The sequence below is a fragment of the Scyliorhinus torazame genome, chromosome 3 (assembly GCF_047496885.1).
Source record: "Scyliorhinus torazame isolate Kashiwa2021f chromosome 3, sScyTor2.1, whole genome shotgun sequence".
In the NCBI taxonomy this organism is placed as follows: domain Eukaryota; kingdom Metazoa; phylum Chordata; class Chondrichthyes; order Carcharhiniformes; family Scyliorhinidae; genus Scyliorhinus; species Scyliorhinus torazame.
The window spans coordinates 44,148,314-44,170,130 of record NC_092709.1 but is presented as its reverse complement, the minus strand read 5'-3'; the positions used below and the strand labels follow the sequence as shown (position 1 = coordinate 44,170,130).

General features: G+C 46.4%; 1 protein-coding gene across 2 annotated transcripts in view; it reads left to right on the top strand.

Annotated features, from left to right (window-relative positions):
- Positions 1-21,817, top strand: part of mgarpa (mitochondria localized glutamic acid rich protein a) — a 56,146-nt gene that overhangs the window by 16,726 nt on the left and 17,603 nt on the right. Inside the window, exons 2-4 of one of the 2 annotated variants that reach the window (XM_072495592.1) lie at positions 2,661-2,764; positions 3,223-3,322; positions 16,933-17,085. In XM_072495592.1, coding sequence (XP_072351693.1) covers positions 2,661-2,764; positions 3,223-3,322; positions 16,933-17,085 — 357 coding nt within the window. Of the gene's footprint in view, positions 1-2,660; positions 2,765-3,222; positions 3,323-16,932; positions 17,212-21,817 lie in introns of both variants that reach the window. The other variant, XM_072495591.1, reaches the window with a different exon arrangement.

Genomic DNA, 21,817 nt, shown 5'->3' with positions numbered 1-21,817 from the left:
CACGTGGTACGGCACCAACTTCAGACCCCGGTAGCAGTGTTCTTCCTGCTGTGCAGGTTAGACAATCCATATGCTCTGCTCAATTAGTGCCCCGATTATTTTTTAAAGGTTAATTTAGCCTTTAAGTGAATTTTGCTCACCCTTTTTGTAATCTGGTAAGGTCTGTGGATTCTGCATTTGAGCTGGTTTGGCTTTTGCTCCTCCTTTTGTGATCTGGCTACGCCTATTGACTCTATGGTCGATCAGCTCTGACAATGGTATTTTCCCTGAATTATGTTTAGCCTTTTTGTGATCCCGCTATATCCTTTGACTCTGCATTTGATCAGGTTTGGCCTTTGCTCACCCTTTTGTGATCTGGCCAGGTTCTTTGAATCTGCCTTTGACCAGGACTGGCAATGGACCTCCACATGCTTGGGTGGAGTCCTTCACATGGACATTGGATTTCTATTCTGCCCTTCAGCCTCCACATCTGCAATGGAGCTTCTTTGGTGCTGTCACACTTTTCACAGGTCAGACTGCAGTAACTTTAATTTTTCACATTTTAAGATTCTGGGGCCCGTCCCCAGCTTCTTTGAGGTTATGGGTTCATTCCTTCACTGCCATCATGTTGCAAAGAGGTCTGGAGGCTGGCGTGGTTACAGCGTGATCACCCTTCCTGCACAGCATGTGGCCAGAACCAGCATGTACAGTCTTATCCAACTTCAACATATGGCACATCCATGACCTCGAATGATACTGTTGATGGTACCTCTTCAACGTCAACATCTTATCAGCTACAAGATGCCATCCGACAGCACCATCGCAAACATCGAAAAAGAAAGGGACTCCAAATCAGACAGCAAAGTGATTTGACCACTTCTTGGTGCCACTTCTGTGGCACAGGAACGTTGATGGCGTTCATAACCAAGAGAGACATTTGACCATGATGATTGATGGTTTTTGGACTCACACGAATGATTTGGACTTATTGTTTAATCCCTGTTCCCATGACTTGTCTATACTTTAACCTTATCTACCTGCTCTTTGTTCAATTTTCTCAAAGTGTGCAGAAAATATGTAACATATAAAAAAGGGAGGATGTGGTGATGTGCATCAATGTAAATACATGTAGGCTAGCTCGACACTAGAGGGAGCACCAGAAACATCACACACACACGCACTCAACCAATAGATCAGTTAGATAGGACACGACTAATGGACATTCACTTTTTTTTATTTTATAAATTTAGAGTACCCAATTATTTTTCCCAATTAAGGGGCAATTTGGCGTGGCCAATCCACCTACCCTGCACATCTTTGGGTTATGGGGGTGAAACCCACGCAGACACGGGAAGAACGTGCAAACTCCACACGGACAGTGACCCAGGGCCGGGATTTGAACCCGGGTCCTCAGCGCCGTAGGCAGCAATGCTAACCACTGTGCCACCGTGCTGCCCCGCCAATGGACATTCACGATACACACAGAGGTGGCACGACCACAAGAGGGCATTACACCAACCCATATATAAAGGACACCACACACATGATCTGCCTCTTTCCAGTGGAGACAGTCAGTGAGTAGAGACACAGGGTTGATTCAATATCACTCCCACCACGTGGATTGCAGCAACTGGTTAGTCAGTCTGGGTAGCTATAGTAGGATTAGCAGTAGTGTCGAACCCGAGTAATAGAAGTGTAAATAGTTTAATAAACGTGTTGAAGTTATCTCCACGTCTGAACCTTCCTTTGTCAAGTGCACCACAAGGAAGCCGCTTATGTTACACCTAGAACATAACAAATCATCTATGTAGAGACATCCAATTACAGAGACCCCCACCAGAAATCCACCAGGTACAGAGACTCCCACGACAGACCCCTCCAGAGACCCCCGAATTACAGAGAACACCTCATAAGAGAGACCCTGCCTGGAAGCCCCCTATAAGAGAGACCCCTGCCTTGAAGCCACTCGTTAGAGAACCCCCTACCTGGAAGCCCCCCATTACAGAGACTCCTGCCTGGAAGCTAGACAGCAGTCCAGACAGAGGCAGTGAAATCAATCTCAGAAGGTCTGGCAGCATCTGTAGGGAGAGAAAAGAGCTAACGTTTCAAGTCCGATGACTCTTTGTCAAAGCTAACAGACAGAGAAAGTGGGAAATATTTATACTGTGGAGTGAGAATGAAAGATGAGTCATAGCCACAGAAACCCAGGGAAACGGGGTGCTAATGGAGTCTGATGTCCATTACTGCCCACCATGATACCAATGTCTGAAGAAAAGAAAACTTCCTGCAAATCCAATAAAACTTCCCGATTGAACTCACATGAATATGTAGTAGACTGGAGTGCAATTCAAGAATTAATTGATCCCAGCATTGAAATATTAATAAAGGCTTGACCTTTGATTTTTGTGCTTTATGACAGGACGTCAACCTGCCTGAGTTAGTGCATTGTTAAATGCTTTGATCTATGGGGTATTAGAAATATTATTATAAAGTTGAATTAAATGTAACATAACGGTTGGGAATGCACAAATAGATACAGAAGACAGTGTTGTCAGTGTTTATGCTTTTCAACATTTTCAGTTAAATTATCCCATCAATGTTAACAACAATGACCAGATCGACATTCAACTTTTTTAAGATTCTGTATTTTCTTACACTGATGGCTTTGTATTACTTTGCAGCCTCCATCCGCCAGATGTCTTCTGGTGGTCCTCCAGGCTCCTCAACAGAGAACATGATATACGCTCTGATAGTCGGTGCGGTGATTGCAGGCGGAAGTGTTTATGTAAGAACTAGTTTAATTAAACACATTTCCACATATGCCTGTTTAAGATCACAGTCTTCTACTTTGAACAATAGACCATCCATCTTCCTGGATTTGAGGGTTGCGAATTCACAGCTAGAATTCTCAGTGCACCAAACTCCCTGTTTCACATCAGCTATTGAGTGGTGGTGAGCTGCTCCATAGTGAAAGGGAAGGTAAATTTGGACATTGTTGACTTAAAACACAGTCTTGAATGTCCAATTCGGCAGTTCCAGGGCAACACTGGAAAAGACCCAGTTACAGATTACCTTTCTGAACTCCCAGGCGGAATGTAGTGTGTATGGATCGAGAGAGCTCAAAGAAGATTAAAAATAAATGACTTATTTTCTATTTTCGTTATATGTAGAAACATGGGAAAATTCACAAACGTTTGAGTTTTTTTCAGAATAACAAATTAATGTTGGAATGTGTTTACACAGACGTACAAAGTTCTCCACAAGGACAAAGCCAGGTACAATGAGAGAATTGCACAGATAATAGAACGCCCAAAGAGTGAATGGACAGCTCGGCAACCAAAGAGTGAGTAACTTTTTTAAATTTACAAGCTCCCCAGTTCATTATGCGCTCGTTGCAATAGGCTTGAGCTCGTATTCAGCAGTTACAATTATCGCCTGGAGATGTGGGGCTCGGCTTGTTTGGTGTTACTTGGCATTAGGTTGTTCTGACTGGCCGAGAATGTGACATCAAAATAAACATTGATGGTAGCAAATAATTTCCCCCCAAAAAAATGTTTAGTGGATTGCAAAAGAAGATTCAATTATAGTTCATAGAAACAATTGAAAGGAAGGAAAAGGAAGGATTGCCTGGCCCATGAAACCAGTCACTAGACTGTGTACCTATGTACACAGAACACTCACTCCAAAGTAATGATACCTCCTGAGACAGACAAAAAAGAGAAATCCATCTCTGACACATGTCTGCAACCCATAAGTGACACAAGCTGAGCTAACAAACTACTTGCCTATATGACAACAACAGCAATTCACTTCCGGTTGTGGCGATGCGGAGCTAAGCCGCACATTTCGGCGACTCTCGCTAGAACGGACTTTTGGGCTCTCTAGAGGAGCCCCAACGGAAATGTTTCAACGACTTCCCGTGTGGGAAGGTGCGAGCAAGGTCCCCGTTCCATAGTATATGGAGTGGACCAGAAGTGGAGCGGTACAAAAAGCGGCATTGGAGCAGCGAAAGAAACGAGGGAGAAAAAACAAGATGGCGGAGGGTGGAGATCGAGCAGCATGGGGGCCGGAGCAGCAGGAGTTTCTCAGGCGCTGCGTGGAGGAGCTTAAGAAAGAGGTGCTGGCGCTACTGCTGACGGCGATCGAGGGGCTGAAGGAGACCCAGAAGGGCCAAGGGGTAGAGATCCGAGAGGTGCGGGAAAAAGCCAACGAGGACGAGATCTTGGGCCTGGCGGTGAAGATGGAGGCGCACGAGGCACTGCACAAGAGGTGGGCCGAAAGATTCGAGGACCTGGAGAACAGGTCGAGGAGGAAGAATCTTCGGATTCTGGGTCTCCCTGAAGGGGTGGCTGGGGCCGATGCCGGGGCATATGTGAGCACGATGCTCCATTCGCTGATGGGTGCGGAGGCCTCTCCGAGTCCCCTGGAGCTAGATGGGGCTCATCGGGTCCTGGCGAGGAGACCCAAGGCCAACGAGTCGCCAAGGGCGGTAGTGGTGAGGTTTCATTGTTTCGTGGACAGAGAGTGTGTCCTGAGATGGGCCAAGAAGGAGCGGAGCAGCAGGTGGGAGAATGCGGTGATCCGAATCTATCAGGACTGGAGTACGGAGGTGGCAAAGAAGAGAGCTGGTTTTAATCGGGCCAAGGCGGTGCTGCATAGGAAGGGGGTGAGATTCGGAATGCTGCAGCCAGCGCGATTGTGGCTCACATTTCAGGATCGACACCACTACTTTGAAACGCCTGAAGAGGCTTGGACCTTTTTACAAACTGAAAAGTTGGACTCAAACTGAGGGTCTATGGTTGTGAAGGGGCTGTCGGTTGTATACAGGGTTTTAACTATGCGTAAGGAATGTTCCACGGGTGCGTCGATGGATGGGGATGGGGGAAGAGATCTGATGGGGAGACTGTGGGGAATGTGGGTGCCGGTGCTGTAGGGAGGGGAGGCCCGGGGATGGGGGAATTGGGATAAGGCCGCAACAGAGCTGCGCCAGAGGGGGCGGGGCTGGCTCAGGAAAGCGCGGGCTTTTTCCCGCGTTAGGGAAGGACGGAGGAGGGATGGAGGAGCGAACACCGATTGCTGGGGAGGAGGAGGAGGGGGGATTTCCACACGGGGGGGGGTGTCAACGGGAAGGCGGGGGAAGCCGGGGTCAGCAGGTGTCAACTGACTTACGGGAGTGTTATGGGGGGAGCAAAAGAGCTAAATATAGATCTAGCGGGGGGAGGGGGAGGGGGGAAATAGGGTTGCTGCTGCATTGGCCGAGCGGGAACTGAAAACAGAAGAGGTGGTCGGGGCGGGGGTCCCCCGTCTGGGGGACTGGAGGGTGCGGGAGGCGCGGGCATGGGACTGACCTAAAACAGGAGATGGCTAGTCGGCGGGGGGTGAGGGGGGGGGGGGGGGGGAGCCCCCCAATCCGGCTGATAACGTGGAATGTGAGGGGCCTGAATGGGCCGGTTAAGAGGGCCCGAGTGTTCGCGCACTTAAAGGGACTGAAGGCAGACGTGGTCATGCTTCAGGAGACACATTTGAAGGTTTCAATGAGGCCATGGAGGGGGGGACCCTGCCCCCGACAATGTCCGGGGCGATGATCTCTTTGATCCTGAAGCGGGAGAAGGACCCACTGCAATGTGGGTCGTACAGGCCAATTTCGCTCCTTAAAGTGGATGCTAAGTTGCTGGCAAAAGTGCTGGCTACGAGGATTGAGGACTGTGTACCGGGGGTGATTCACGAGGACCAGACGGGATTTGTAAAGGGCAGGCAGCTAAACACCAATGTGCGGAGGCACCTAAACGTGATTATGATGCCATCGGTGGAGGGAGAGGCGGACATAGTGGCAGCTATGGACGCGGAGAATGCCTTTGACCGAGTAGAGTGGGAGTACCTCTGGGAGGTGTTGCGGAGGTTTGGTTTTGGGGAGGGGTTTATCAGTTGGGTTAAGCTCCTATATAGAACCCCGATGGCGAGTGTGGTTATGAATCGGCGGAGGTCGGAGTATTTTCGGCTGTATTGAGGGACGAGGCAGGGGTGCCCCCTGTCCCCCTGTTTGCATTAGCAATTGAACCTTTGGCCATGTCATTTAGGGAGTCCAGGAAATGGAGGGGGGGTGGTCCAAGGGGGAGAGGAGCATCGAATGTCGCTGTATGCAGACGACCTGTTGCTGTATGTGGCGGATCCAGTGGAGGGGATGGTGGAGGTCATGCAGATCCTCAGGGAGTTTGGGGACTTCTCGGGCTATAAGCTCAATGTAGGGAAAAGTGAGCTCTTTGTGGTGCGTCCAGGGGACCAGGGAAGAGGGATAGATGACCTACCGTTGAGGAGGGCGGAAAGGAGCTTTCGGTACTTGGGGATCCAAGTAGCTAGGAGTTGGGGGGCCCTGCATAAACGTAATTTGACGCGACTGGTGGAGCAGATGGAGGAGGACTTCAAACGATGGGATATGTTGCCATTCTCGCTAGCGGGCAGGGTACAGTCGATTAAAATGATGGTCCTACCGAGGTTTCTTTTTGTGTTCCAGTACCTTCCTATTATGATCACCAAGGCCTTTTTTAAGAGGGTAGGCAGGAGCATCATAGGTTTTGTGTGGGAAAACAAGACCCCGAGGGTAAAGAGGGGGTTTCTGGAGCATAGTAGGGACAGAGGAGGGCTGGCGTTGCCGAATCTGGGTGGCTACTATTGGGCAGCCAACGTGGCGATGATCCGTAAGTGGGTGATGGTGGGAGAGGGGGCGGCATGGAAGAGGTTGGAGATGGCGTCCTACAAAGGAACGAGCCTGGGGGCGCTGGTGATGGCACCGCTGCCGCTCTCGCCGACAAGGTACACCACGAGTCCGGTGGTGGCGGCAACGCTAAAGATCTGGGGGCAGGGGAGACAACACAGGGGTGCGATGGGAGCCTCGGTGTGGTCCCCGATCAGAGATAACCATCGGTTTGTCCCAGGAAGGATGGACGGGGGGTTTCAGAGCTGGTATCGGGCAGGGATTAGAAGAATGGGGGACCTGTTCATCGATGGGACGTTTGCGAGCCTAGGGGCGCTGGAGGAGAAGTTTGGGCTACCCCCGGGAAACGCTTTCAGGTACATGCAAGTGAGGGCGTTTGTGAGGCGACAGGTGAGGGAATTCCCGTTGCTCCCGGCACAGGGGATTCAGGACAGGGTGATTTCGGGTGTATGGGTCGGAGAGGGCAAGGTGTTAGCGATATATCAGGAGATGAAAGAAGAGGAGGAGGCTTTGGGTGAGGAGCTGAAGGGCAAATGGGAGGAGGAGCTGGGGGAGGAGATTGAAGAGGGTCTGTGGGCTGATGCCCTAAGTAGGGTTAATTCCTCTTCCTCGTGTGCCAGGCTTAGCCTGATACAGTTTAAGGTTATTCACAGAACGCATATGACAGGGGCGAGGCTGAGTAGGTTCTTTGGGGTGGAGGACAGATGTGGGAGGTGCTCAGGAAGCCCGGCGAATCACGCCCATATGTTCTGGTTGTGCCCGGCACTGGATGGGTTCTGGAGGGGTGTTGCGAGGACTATGTCTAAGGTGCTGAAAGTCCAGGTCAAGCCGAGTTGGGGGTTGGCACTATTTGGAGTGATAGACAAGACGGGAGTGCAGGAGGCGAAAGAGGCCGGTATCCTGGCCTTTGTGTCCCTGGTAGCCCGGCGGAGGATCTTGCTATTGTGGAAAGACGCAAAGCCCCCCAGTGTGGAAGCCTGGATAAATGACATGGCAGGGTTCATCAAGCTGGAGAGGATAAAGTTTGCCTTGAGAGGGTCTGCGCAGGGGTTCTTCAGGCGGTGGCAACCATTCCTAGACTAACTCGCGGAGCGTTAGATGGAGGTCGGTCAGCAGCAGCAACCCAGGGAGGGAGGGGAGGGGGGGGGGCGTCTCTTTCGGGGGGGGGATATATGGGTGGGCGGGGAAGGGGGTTTTCCTAGGGGCACTTGAAAAAGGAAAAACATAAACATATGGGAAAGTCAATATGCGCGGGAGGAACCCATTGTACAAGTTCTGTATTATGTTGGATTGATATGTTTATGTCTTGCTCTGTTACTTTTCTTTTTTGTTACGGGGGGGGGGGTTTGAATGGTTGAAAATTTTTGTTGAAAAATTCTGAATAAACATATTTTTTTAAAAAACAACAACAGCAATTTGCAACTATGCAGTGCCTGTAATTTAGTAAAATACCCCAAGGCGCATCACAAAAGTGTTTTTCAAATGAGATTTGACACCACAAAAGGGGTTGTTAAACCAGAGAAGACAGAAAAGCTTGGTCAAAGGGATCGATGTTAAGGGTTGTCTTAAAGGAGGAGAGAGAGGTGGAGAGATTTTGGGAAGAGATTCCAGAGCTGAGAGCATAGGCAGCTGAAAGTATGGGCACGGATGTTTCATAGAATTTACAGTGCAGAAGGAGGCCATTCGGCCCATCGGGTCTGCACCGGCTCTTGGAAAGAGCACCCTTCCCAAGGTCAACATCTCCACCCTAACCCCATAACCCAGTAACCCCACCCAACACTAAGGGCAATTTTGGGCACTAAGGGCAATTTATCATGACCAATCCACCTAACCTGTACATCTTTGGACTGTGGGAGGAAACCGGAGCACCCGGAGGAAACCCACGCACACACAGGGAGGATGTGCAGACTCCGCACAGACAGTGACCCAAGCCAGAATCGAACCTGGGACCTTGGAGCTGTGAAACAATTGTGCTATCCATAATGCTACCGTGGTGTAGTAAAAACTGGCGATGTGCAAGAGGCCAGATTTGGAGGAATTTATAGTCGCTCGGGGAATCGAGGGGTATGCAGAGCAGGTGGGAAGGTGGAATTGAAGCTCAAGATCAGCTAGGATTGAATTGAGTGGTCGAACAGGCTCGACAAGCCATGTGGTCCAGACCTGCTCCCATTTCCTATTTCCCTGCGACTGCCGTGGGCAAATGCTTGTGCAAGGTAGTATAATTATCAAAAGATTTGACATCACCATTCTCAGTAGGACGTTTAATCTTGCATCTTGACTTGCTGACAGAAAGAATCAAGCGCTGCATTGTGAACACTGTTATGCTTGACTAATTATAAGAGAATGGATGCACAATAGATGCACCAGGACCAACAGTTTCATCTGTAAATGTAATTCAGAGATGAGAATTGAGATGGTTACCTCTGGGTTAACCATTAATATGCCAAATATTGGGTGATGCTGCTAATTTATAGCAAGATTGCAGAGAATGTTTTTTAACTGAGGAAGATTAATAATTCTTCAACGTCAGCTATAACTATGCAGAGGACTAGAGTGCAAACAGAGTGATTTCTCCATCGGCTGGATCCTCTGCTCTGCCGGTGAGGGCGCGCCACGTAGGAATACCTGGCTGGCGGACCGGAGAATCCCACCCCAGAAGTGGGAGTGGGGGCCAGACAGCCCATCGTGTCTGCCAAGATCATAACTGGTCCTCAACCTCAACTCCCATTTTCTTGCCAGATATCCACATTCCTTAATTCCCGCAGAGACCAGTGGTCTCTGACTTGAATATATGCATCGACTGAGCATCCACCACTCTCTGTGCTGACATTAAACAGACAGTGAGGTGGAGACACGATGATCGTATGAATGACGGAGTTCGAGCAAAAGCAGCAGCCAATGCTATGCTCCACCTACAATCTCTGGGGCGAGGATACCAAATTTTCAACAATCTCTGAATGTAGAGGTTCCTCCTCAGCTCTGTCATAAATGGCTGGCTCCACACTTGGAGCTATGATCTAGGTCTTCAACGCAAGAAAACAATCTCTCAGCATCTAGCTTATCATGCCCTTTAAGGATGCCATGCTGGGATTCTCCGTTGTCACAATTCTCCAGTGCCTCGATAGCGGCGTCAATGCGTTCCACTCCGCACATACAGTAAACGCCCTTTGCATATCATTAGCAGGCCTGACCCCGTATTCTCCGGGGCCTCTGTGATGCTCCACCTCCACTGGGGGGAATTCCCGACGGCGAGGTTCACTTTTGCTTTCAAAAATCGTGAAACAGGCGCCATGGCTGCTGAGAGGGAGCGAGGGGGTATGGAATTGCCATAGTGTGCTGATAGTTGTGCTGCGGGCCAGGGGCCTTCTGCCAGGGCCAGGGGGAGTAACGGTACGTCGGGGTGGACTGGCATGGAACACCATTGCCGCAGCCTGCACGGAAGCCATGCAGCTGCTTGCACCGCCGACTGCCCACTTTATAATGATATGTTTACATTACTCATGAGAGAGCCCTTACATGATGCACGACAACTCCAAAACTCTTGCCCATCTTTTAAATAGGGGGTTTTCACGACCTCACCCAATTGACTATTCCCGAAGTGCGACCCTGGGCGGTGAGGCTACTAAGGGGCTGGCAAGGCAGCCAAGCTGATCCTATGCTTAGCCAACATTAAGTGTGTACACTTCACAGTAGGAATTGCTGAATCGTAGCCAGGGTCAGAAGGTTTACGTGGCAGCGATACATTAAACATGGACGAGAGGGATGAGGGAATCACAGGATTAAACTGGCAACGGGTAAATTTATAACTGTCAGGAAGTTCTTCTTCACACCGGGAACTGCCTTCCAGGTAGTTTAATGGAGGCCTAAACAAACTAGAATCATTTAGGAAACAGCTGGTTCTGTGCTGATGGTTGTAGATTTTCTTTTCCCCGAAAAGATGAACTTTCACGAGCTGAACAGCCTTTTCGATTTGTTTCAATCTTGTGACCTTGTGAGAGGAACTCTTCACAAAGCAGGAGCTGGTAGGAGAGGACAAAATCCATTAATACAGTTTGGATTATGTAGCGATTAGTTTCACAATGACTCCACATAAAACAACATTGTTCTGAGTTAGTCTTCTCTTGAGCTTCTTAATTCAAATGATCTCATCAGTCAATTTCTGTTGCATTAAATTCCCACTTTTCTGTGTTATGTATGTTGCATAATTAAATTTTATCCTACACAGAAACCCTTTTGAATTATAAGGGGTACACAGAAATTCATATCATAATTTGATGGAACAGAAAAGTAACTTTCTCTATAGTTGATATTTCTACTTCAGGAAGGAATCAAAAAGGTGCACCAAATCTTAGTTGGGTATACCAGTCAGATAAAACACTTATTTAAATTGCTTAAAAATTGAGACTCTGTCATGGGTCCACTGTTGGGACACTGCCTTCATAAAAAAAACATTTGGTAAAACTTGACTTTTAGGTGAAGAGGGAGAAAGGATGTACATCATTTGCCACAGCACCTCTACAGGAACATAATGAAGACGACAGAGAAGAGGAAGACATGCTGATCTATTCGGCTTGTCCCAAATGGTTGAGGTGGTCTGTGCACCAGAATAGATAGCCCCAACCCCGTCCTAAAGCCATGCAATCTCATGGGAGGAGCAAAGAAATAGATAAAAACTTAGGCCAATTAGAGGAAAAATATATGGAAAATTTCTCTCTGATCTCCTTAGGTGATCAAACCTAGCCCACAAGACCTCTCTGCCCTTTTTAATGATATACGGTACTACCTCCATTATGAGGTGATCTCTGCTCTACGCAATACTTTTTAATCAAATTCATACCCTTTTACCTAAAAGACGTTGAAGCTGTTTACTTTTTATTTACAATTTTCTTTCTTTATCCTGTTTATGTTTACAGAGGAAGATGGTGAGTACACATAAATTGCTACATTTTAATGCTTACAGTTAGTCATAAATAGTGAATTGGCTTCCAACAAAAACAGTGTGTTCTCAAGCTTTCTTTTGGAACCATGTACATGAATAAATAAAATGTATAACTAGTTATCTTTCTGTTGTCTTAATACATGAGTTATTTGAGGTTGTCTTCTTAATATGCAATTGGGTATATACTGTCCCTGCAACACAAACAGTGGCAGTTTTAGTTGGGAGGTGAAAAAAACATCTATCCCATTATGAAGGAACACGGAATTCCAAATTAGTAAGAGCCCAGAAGCTTTTCTGAAAAAAAGTGTACAAACATAGTACACACTCCACAAAAGTACCTCTTCCAGCTAACACACCAAAATTGGAAATTAAGAACCTGAAAATATCCATTTTTTAAACTGTCAGATTAATGGAGCAGTGCCATTTGCTATGCGACATTTGTACCATTCCCCAGCAAACATAATTTATTGAAAATCAAAATACTCTAGATGTTGGAAATCTGAAATAAAAAAAGAAAATGCTGGAAAAATAAATAGGAAGCATCTCTGGAGAGAGGAGCCGAAAGAACAGAATCGCTGATGGCGAGCTTGGGAGCAGGAAGGGCATGTCATTAGGTGGGATGGTGGTGAGATTCGTACGTCATTCGGTGGGATGATGGTGGGATTCGTACGTCATTAGGTGGGATGGTGTTGGGATTCGTACGTCATTAGGTGGGATGGTGGTTGGATTCCGTACGTCATTAGGTGGGATGGTGTTGGGATTGTACGTCATTAGGTGGGATGGTGGTTGGATTCCGTACGTCATTAGGTGGGATGGTGGTTGGATTCCGTACGTCATTAGGTGGGATGGTGGTGGGACTCCGTACGTCATTAGGTGGGATGGTGGTGGGACTCCGTACGGCATTAGGTGGGATGGTGGTGGGACTCCGTACGGCATTCGGTGGGATGGTGGTGGGACTCCGTACGTCATTAGGTGGGATGATGGTAGGACTCCATACATCATTAGGTGGGATGGTGGTGGGATTCGTACATCATTAGGTGGGATGGTGGTGGGACTCCGTACGTCATTAGGTGGGATGGTGGTGGGATTCGTACGGCATTAGGTGGGATGGTGGTGGGATTCCGTACGACATTAGGTGGGATGGTGGTGGGATTCCGTACGACATTAGGTGGGATGATGGTGGGATTCCGTACGTCATTAGGTGGGATGGTGGTGGGATTCCGTACGGCATTAGGTGGGAAGGTGGTGGGATTCGTACGGCATTAGGTGGGATGGTGGTGGGATTCCGTACGGCATTAGGTGGGATGGTGGTGGAATTCCGTACGTCATTGGTGGGATGGTGGTGGGACTCCGTACGGCATTAGGTGGGATGGTGGTGGGACTCCGTACGGCATTAGGTGGGATGATGGTGGGACTCCGTACGGCATTCGGTGGGATGGTGGTGGGATTCTGTACGGCGTTAGGTGGGATGATGGTGGGATTCCGTACGGCATTAGGTGGGATGATGGTGAGATTCGTACGTCATTAGGTGGGATGGTGGTGAGATTCGTACATCATTAGGTGGGATGGTGGTGAGATTCGTACGTCATTAGGTGGGATGGTGGTGGGATTCCGTACGGCATTAGGTGGGATGGTGGTGAGATTCGTACGTCATTAGGTGGGATGGTGGTGGGATTCCATCCGGCATTAGGTGGGATGATGGTGGGATTCCGTACGGCCTTAGGTGGGATGATGGTGGGATTCGTACGTCATTAGGTGGGATGGTGGTGGGATTCCGTAAGGCATTAGGTGGGATGATGGTGGGATTCCGTACGGCATTAGGTGGGATGGTGGTGGGATTCCGTACGGCATTAGGTGGGATGATGGTGGGATTCCGTACGTCATTAGGTGGGATGAAGGCCTACGGAACCTCGCCACCTTTCCGCCTCCACCAAAATCAAGTTCGGGGTAGGAAGGTTCAAGGTCGATTTTCCCATTCCACCACCTACTGAGGCCCTTCACTGGTCAATTCATTACTACTTAAGGGCCTCATCCTGCTGCTGCAGTGGTGGGTGAGTCTGTGACCACGTGGCATGCAAGTAACTAAAACCGTGCAGCCAGCTTGTCAACTCCTGTAGTGACTCCCTTGACCAAAAGCGCTCATTGTCAGATTGAGGAGCTGGACATCAGGAAGGAGAGCAGCTGAAAGCCATACCCCCTACACCCTTGATGCTGACCCCCTGCACCCTTCTCCTCATGGTCCACACCACATGACACTCCACTTCCCGCAACATTACTTAACAGTGGCCTTGGGCCTAGGTTGCTCTGTGATCCTGGGACTCTGGTGCCTGCCCTTCTGGCAACAGCCACCACCTGCCCAGTGGAGCTGCTGAGTACAAGAGCTACTGATATCTGATTGGCCGGCAGCTCTCAGTAGACGGGGCTTCCACCCTTGGGGTCTTGATTGCACAGAAAGGTCTGTTGCTAGCCATGCCACTGCCTAATTGGGTCATGATTCAGTGTACCTTCCCGAAAATAGGCAGCGTGGATCACACATCAACTTTTTACCCGGCAGGCAAAGCCCTAACACTTCAATAAGATTCTACCCATATCAGGGCCAGAATTCTCCGGCCGTTGCGATTCACATTTCCCTCTCGCAGCGCACCCTCGCCCGCAGGTTTCCTGACTGTGTGGGGTGGTTTCAACGGAAAATCCCATTGACAAGCGGCGGGGTTATAGGCACGTCGCCGCGAAACACCTGGCTGGGGGACCCGAGATCCAGTCTCAGATTTTACCCCCACTCCCCAGAAAATCAAGTATTTCCTGGAACACGGTGAAAACTCAATGGGAACAGGCCCCACCCTGAACCATGCTCCTGCTTGCCCTAATAGCTTCACAATCTACAACTGGATTGTGGATTTTTAGGATCATAATGTTTTAAAAACCAAATTAGACAAAGGGAAATCCACACATTAAAATATTTAGACTCTATGTACACAATATACATAAGTGCACGCTCATGTGTATACAAATGTGTATATACATCCAAACTGACAAGCACACATCTGGTATAGGCATACAAAATGCGCAAACACGAGGGTTCCAGTTAGCTATGAGAAGTGTTCCCTCTTCAATACTGCACATCCCACATACTCTAACTGGGAATCTTTCTGAACAGAGAGATCAATGTGTGTAGGATATGCACTAGTCTGGAATCCGGAAATCGAAAAAGGAGCATGAATATTGATTCTAATGGAATGAAAAACATCGAAATAAATAGGATCGAAGAAAGATAAAAGCCTTATTTGCAATACTTGAAAAAGGAACCCTAGCAGTAAATTTCTTCCATTCTTCTGTTCTGGGAAATTGAATCCTTTGCATGAGTTCTCCCCGCCCTTTGCTTTATTTGTGATAATGTGTGACTCCGGGATGGAGTCAAACTCCAGCTAAATTTAACCGGGCACTTTGAGGGCAAATCCTTCTTGCTCTTCCCTCGTCTCTATGTTTGTTTCTCTTTGTCTTTATCTTTAAAAAGTAGCTTTATTGTTTCAGTCAACTTTCAATCAATCATTAATCTTAACCATAGCAGCAGAATGTTCCTATTCCAATATTTAAATATGACAAGAAGACTTATGACTAATAATAAATGTGGACCTGTGATTTCCTTTTCAGAATTTATTTAATCCTGTGTTTTTTGTTGTACACTTTACAGAGTAAAATGCCAAGAATTCGCCAGTCCAAAATGTGGATATATTATTGGATGCCAGGGGTAGTCCTCTTGTATTGTTTTTTGAGTCTCATGGGGAATTTTTTAAAAAACTGAATGAATGCTTATTTATGCAACAATGCATCAAAAAAAATAACTTGTTGATTTGCAGCGGAGGTAGAGCTTGACCTGTTCAACAAAAAGTTTTAAATGAAAGTTTGTGCTTATGGCCATGTGTATGGAATTGGAAGCACAATTGCTGCATTTTGTTCAGTTGGCCTTTTAGAATGCTGAACATATTTTCCATGCCAACCGCTATACGTTTTTCATGTTTATTCATCCGCTACCAACCCTAATTTAGTAATCCCCTCCCTATGGTGCTGTCTGATGGACCACGAAATATTATGGCTCCCTTACTAATGGAGAGTCTCTGAGTCCTTGTAACATTCCTGTTACTATAACGTTCCTTATTTAACTGCTATTATTTTATAAAAGAGAGGAATTACTGTTTTGTCAGTGGTGTCGTTTGCCTTTTCTTTCTTCCACTCCTGTTTTGAGTTCCAGCTAATGACTGTCCATGTAAAGAAAAAATTAATTGCATGCCTTTAGCATGGCAGATTAATTTGGTATGGAGGCTTCTATGTGGTATTTTGTGTGTTTTGGATTTTGATGGGAAACTTCACCCCAGTCACCTTCATGGGTAGGAAGGGCTTCATGATTATGGGTGTGTGCTTGCTGATGCAGTGCTGTTTCCCATGGGGGATTTCTAGTGCAGTATTCCTTCAGCGTGGCATACCATGCAGCAAATCTCCTCGGCTACAAGCAGTAACAGCAGTATTTCTTCAGGAGCTTAGTGTTGTAGGCCACTCCCTCTTAACTCAGACATCTATTTCTATTACAACAGGATTTCCCACCTCTAATTTATTGCCTTCATTTTCTCCACATAGAATAGAATCATAGAATCCCTACAGTGAAGAAGGAGGTTATTTGGCCCATCGTGACTGCACCCATGCTCTGGAAGAGCACCCTACCCAGGCCACTCCCCTACCCTATCCCCATAACCCACCTAACCTTTGGACACTAAGGGGCAATTTAGCGTGGCCAATCCAACTAACCTGCACATCTTTGGACTGTGTTACGTTACTCCCTAGTTCCTTTGTCACACCTTGTGCCCGCCCCCCCCATGACATGTTGTTCCAGTGGCCATTCTTCTTTTGCGTGATGACTAGGCAATGATGGGCTGTGAGAATGTGACAAGCTTTGCTGCTAATTATGATCTAGTCCTCTCCTGATGCCCACACACACTCAATTCTTGGCAAGATTCACTGGATATTGATTAGGATTAGATTGATTGGCTGATTCATTTCTTTCCATAATCCACGAGAGCTGAGGCAAATTCCTGGCTGCAGCTGCAGGAAATGCAGCATGGATTGAGATTTCAATACCGGATATTGTCTGCATGGTTTGGTATCCGACCATAGCGGCTGCTACATGCATTGCCCACTGTTCAAACAGCCCTGCATCAGCCTGTCTGGGATGAAGTTCCTTTCTAAGTGTTGCTAATACGGAGTCTGGATATGTTTTAACATGCCTATATTGATCTGCTGTTTGAATCAGATGAGGTCCAGCCTCCTGAAGTTGTTGAAACTAGTGGAGAGGCTTCGGAGTCAGAAACGGAAGAGGTCAAAGAAACGGAAGAGGTCAAAGAAACGGAAGAGGTCAAAGAAACGGAAGAGGTCAAAGAAACGGAAGAGGTCAAAGAACCTACAGGTGAAAGTGTCGAGCAACCTGAAGTTTCTGTTGAAGTTGTGGGATCCAACGACAACCCATTGGAGGGAGAGGCTGCATTGGAAGAGGAAGTGATAGAAATTCTGCCACCGCCAGCTTCAGTAAAAGGTTAAACAACCTCTCCAACCAGAAATGATATATTTCAATAGAAATATATCATAGGCTTATCTTTCTTTCCCCCTGTAGATGGATGTTTCCTTTGTCAGCCTACGCAGGTTGATTTGTTGAAACTTAAGCTAAGACAACATTTGTTTCACACGTTTCAGGCTCTTAACAACATAATATGATGACTTGGCTAAATGTAGCCAAAGAAACAAAGGATATGTCATTGGCTGAAACTGAGAGAGGATAACATTCCTCAGTCAAACTGACCGTATAATTAACAATCTAATATTACAGTATCAGCACTTGGAAGATTAATTTTAAACCAATTTATATTATATTTTTATGATCTAAATGCAGAAAGTATGTCAGTGTGCAGAATAATATTTTATAATTCGAACAAAACAAAACGTCAATATATTTTCATAATTACTTTTCACAATTATTTATAAAGCAAATATGATAATTTCCTTCAATTATGTGCCGAAATCTGGGTACATTGTGTGGATTTGTTAAACAATTTTGTGAAGTGAAGCTATAGTAGGCTGACAATGGGAGAACAATACTGTATTTTACATACTCTTGGATCCTCTGAAGCTTCCCGACTAGCATTCCTTTACAGTGACAGACTAATAATCTTATGCATGACATATAAGCATTAATACACTTGGCACTTTGGGAAATAACCCTTACTCGCCAGTCAGTGGCTTTTGTCAAGTTTCCTCTTGGTAACTTGACCAATCTTCCACATATAGCAACATAGAAAATAGGAGCAGGAAGAGACCATTCAGCCCTTCGAGCCTGCTCCGCCATTCATTAGGATCATGGCTGATCATCCAACTCAATAGCCTATCCCACTTTCCCCCCATATCCTTTGATCCCCCTTGCCTAAGTGCTATATCTAACTAATATGTTAATGTGCCCTCTTACACACCTCTTTGTGCATATCAATTTGATATTACATTTAGAACCTAATGAAGGTATTTTATATGTAATACTGCATATATATAACACATTAAATATAATGTATGCAGAATTTGTTGTGCTTCCATAAACACTAGAAATGCTACTATATTGGACGGTTAAAATATTTACCTACTTGTATCAATGAATGGGCTTTACATCCTGTACATAGAGTTCAAGACAACAATTGGTCTAAGTTGTCACAATTGCACTGTATAATAATTGTGGAGAATAATAATGACCTAAATTTCGCTGTCAAAATACTGGTGAGTCTAATTATAATAATCTTTATTAGTGTCACAAGTAGGCTTACGTTAACACTGCAATGAAGTTACTGTGAAAATCCTCAAGTCGCCACATTACGGCACTTGGTCGGGTACACTGAGGGAGACTACAAAATGTCCAATTCACCTAACAAGCACGTCTTTCAGGACTTGTGGGAGGAAACCGGAGCACCCGGAGGAAACCCACGCAGACACTGGGAGAAAATGCAGACTCCGCACCGACAGTGACTCAAGCTGGGAATCGAACCCGGGTCCCTGTCGCTGTGAAGCAACAGTGCTAATCACTGTGTTGCCCATACTGACCTTCGCTGTTATTTGAAAATGGCATAGCAACTTAAGGTGAGAGGTGCAGTTATACTCAAATGTCCAAAGGTTGGCCTCCAAGTTGCGTGACTGTTTAATAGCGTTGTAAAAATGGCATATTATTTCTGCCTCATCATTAAAATGTATTGAATGCTGTGAAGTTGTTGCATTCGCACAGTAGATGATGAATTAAGTTCACCACGTAAAGTGAAGTCTTAACCATTCCCGTTTAACTACTCGTTTGACTGTGTGATGAGTATTAATTACCGCCAATTAAGCTCTCGAGGACAGAAAAGTAACTATTACAGTTGTGGAATCTGTATTCCTCCAATTTTTAATTGTTAGAGATTTAGAAATTGTAACATTCAAAACTAAAAATAAACTTTTCCTTTTCCTTTTTGTCTTATTTCCCTCCTAATCTAATCTCCTCTTCCCTTTATTTATCTTGTCGTACCTAATGTGACATTTAAACTCTCATTTACATTTCCTTCTCGGACCTTGTGCAGTTATTTTCACAATCCTTCAATTTGATTGGTCAAGGTTGCTTGCCCTGTTGATGTTGTCAGCTTTCAACGACTTGATTTAAAAGTGAAAACTAAATGAGCATAGGCAGGTCTAACAAATGGACAGTACCATTAAATGTCCTGTCAAAACAACCTTTATGGTCCAGTATTCATTAAAAAAACAAATTTGAAATGATGGGCTAGTGTGGTCAATCTGTTCTGTGTAATAACATTAGGAACTTAAAGCATGGGAGAAGGGAAGGCCTTTTATGAAACCATTTCCTTGGATATACCATGTAAAATTTGCACTAGCTAGGACTGTGTGCAATTAATTTATGCAATCTTTCAAACAAATCTCCTGTGAATTTTTTCCCTTGCCACCACAGGCGGTTGAGAAAGTCGCCATTCAAATCTGATATCGTTATAATCTTCACCATGCCCAGTTACATTGCACATATGGCTTTTCCATGGTCCCAGTTCTCTATGTGTGTAGAACGAGTAAATTGCAGTAATTAAAATAATAAATTGTACTGGACACAATAGAGTGTTTCGTATTAGGGATGATCATGTGGATATAATGATATCCATGGAACAGTTCACAGAATCTACATAATTTCCTTTTCTCATACAAGGATAAGTAACTGAATAATGACAGAAGGACTTGCCTCTTTGTGTTCGATGCTAATTGTGTGAATCTGTGCTACTGGCAGAGGCCCTTGCCTGTTAGCAGCACATATCTGACATTTGGCAAGCACTGCCCTTGATTTTCATTTTACTTGTCCCCACTAGAATTGGGAACTTGGAAGCTTTCGCCTGGATTTCAGCTCCCTTCACTTCTGTCAGCCCAGTCGATAGGAGTGGAGACAATGGGGCGCGATTCAGCTAAATGGGAAAAAGTCCCATAGTGAGCCCGTTTAGCCGCGTGTTTCCCGGCGCTCGCAGCGCCGAGAAACACATGGCTATAAATCGCCACTCGCGTTAAATAAGGGGCCTCAGCGGGGAACGTGCAGCCAAGGCTGTACATAGCCCCGTTTTCTACACTGATGAGCTCTGCTCGCCGGAACTCCTCAGTATAGCGATTTTAAATGGCTTCCTGATCTCCGCAGCCCCCCGACGTGATCCCCGCCACCCCCCCCAAGGCCAAACGTACAATGTGAGGGTCCCCAGCCCCCTCCTCCCCCCGCCCCCAAAACCCATGCAGGGCACTCCTGGCCCGATCGCCAGCACACAAAAAAATGGCAGCTTTGCACCTTGGCAGTGCCACCTGGGTACCTTGGCAGTGCTAGGCTGGCACCCAGATGGCACTGCCATGGTGCCAGGCTGGTAATGTCAGGGTGCCTGGGTGGCACCAGCAGTGCCAGGGTACCACCCTGCCCAAAGGGCATGCACTTGGGGGCCTCCATTCCCCTGGGAGACCCCCAGGAGTGCCATTTGTGGAGACCAGTACTGAACGGCGCTCATCCGAGGTCTGCGAGGTGAAGGGGATAGATCCCAACAATTCTGGTACCTCGAGAAACTGCATATTAAAGTTAAATTAACTGTTTCACTTAATATGCAGATTTTCTAAACAGTGATCCTGTCCACAATGGGCGGGATTTACATCACAACATCTTGCGATCTTGCGAGGAGTTGTGAGCGTGGTTGACCCCGGGAGCGGGGTCTCCTGGCCTCTATCGGCCAGGCTGCGCCAGGCGCAGCGTGTCTGTTGGATTGTGTCAATGGTTTAATATTGAAAGAAGGAAGTTCAGAGGGTATGTGATGTGCACAATATTAGTAAGTTTCTGCAGCTAACCTACCGTTATGATTCGGTAACCCATTTGAAGGATGTTCTTAGAAATGTTGTCAAACCAGTGGGTTAAATACCTGTAGAAACAATTAAAACGCCTGATATGCTGTTAGTTCAGGAGTTGAAAGAATTCATCCAGTGAGTTACCGAGTCCCCCAGGCTAGGATGGTTCTATGTTTGATTCCAAGAGATTCAAAATAGAAAAGTCAACCGGTCTGGATGTATCCTAGGTTGCAGAGAGAAAGATGGAAATAGTGAAGTTCTAGTCATAATCTTTACACGTTCCTTAGCTAAAGGAATGGTGCCAGTGTACCGGAAGGTTTGAAATGTTGCACCTCTGCTCAGCATAGGGGAGCAATGGAAACGTGGTAAATATAATTAGTCAGCCTAATGTCGGTGGTGGGGACACAATAATAAATGTGAAAAAAATATAGGTTAATAAATGACAGCCAGTGCAGATTTTGTTGAAGGCAAATTATGTCTGACAAATTCGATTGATTTATTTGAAGTAATGGAGAGGTCTCCGAGGGCATTGTGATTGATGTTGTATGCACAGACTTGCTGAAGGCAAAATAGACTTGTTAGCTAAATGGAGGTTATGGGGTTAAAGGGTCACTGGCAACATGGAAAAACAATTGGCTAAGAGACAGAGAGCAAAGAGTAAAGATGAATGGTTTCAAACTGGAGGAAGGTTTGCAGTAGTATCCAGCGATTTTGGTATTAGGATTGTTATTCTTTTTGACATATATTAATGTCACAAAGGGCATAGTTTA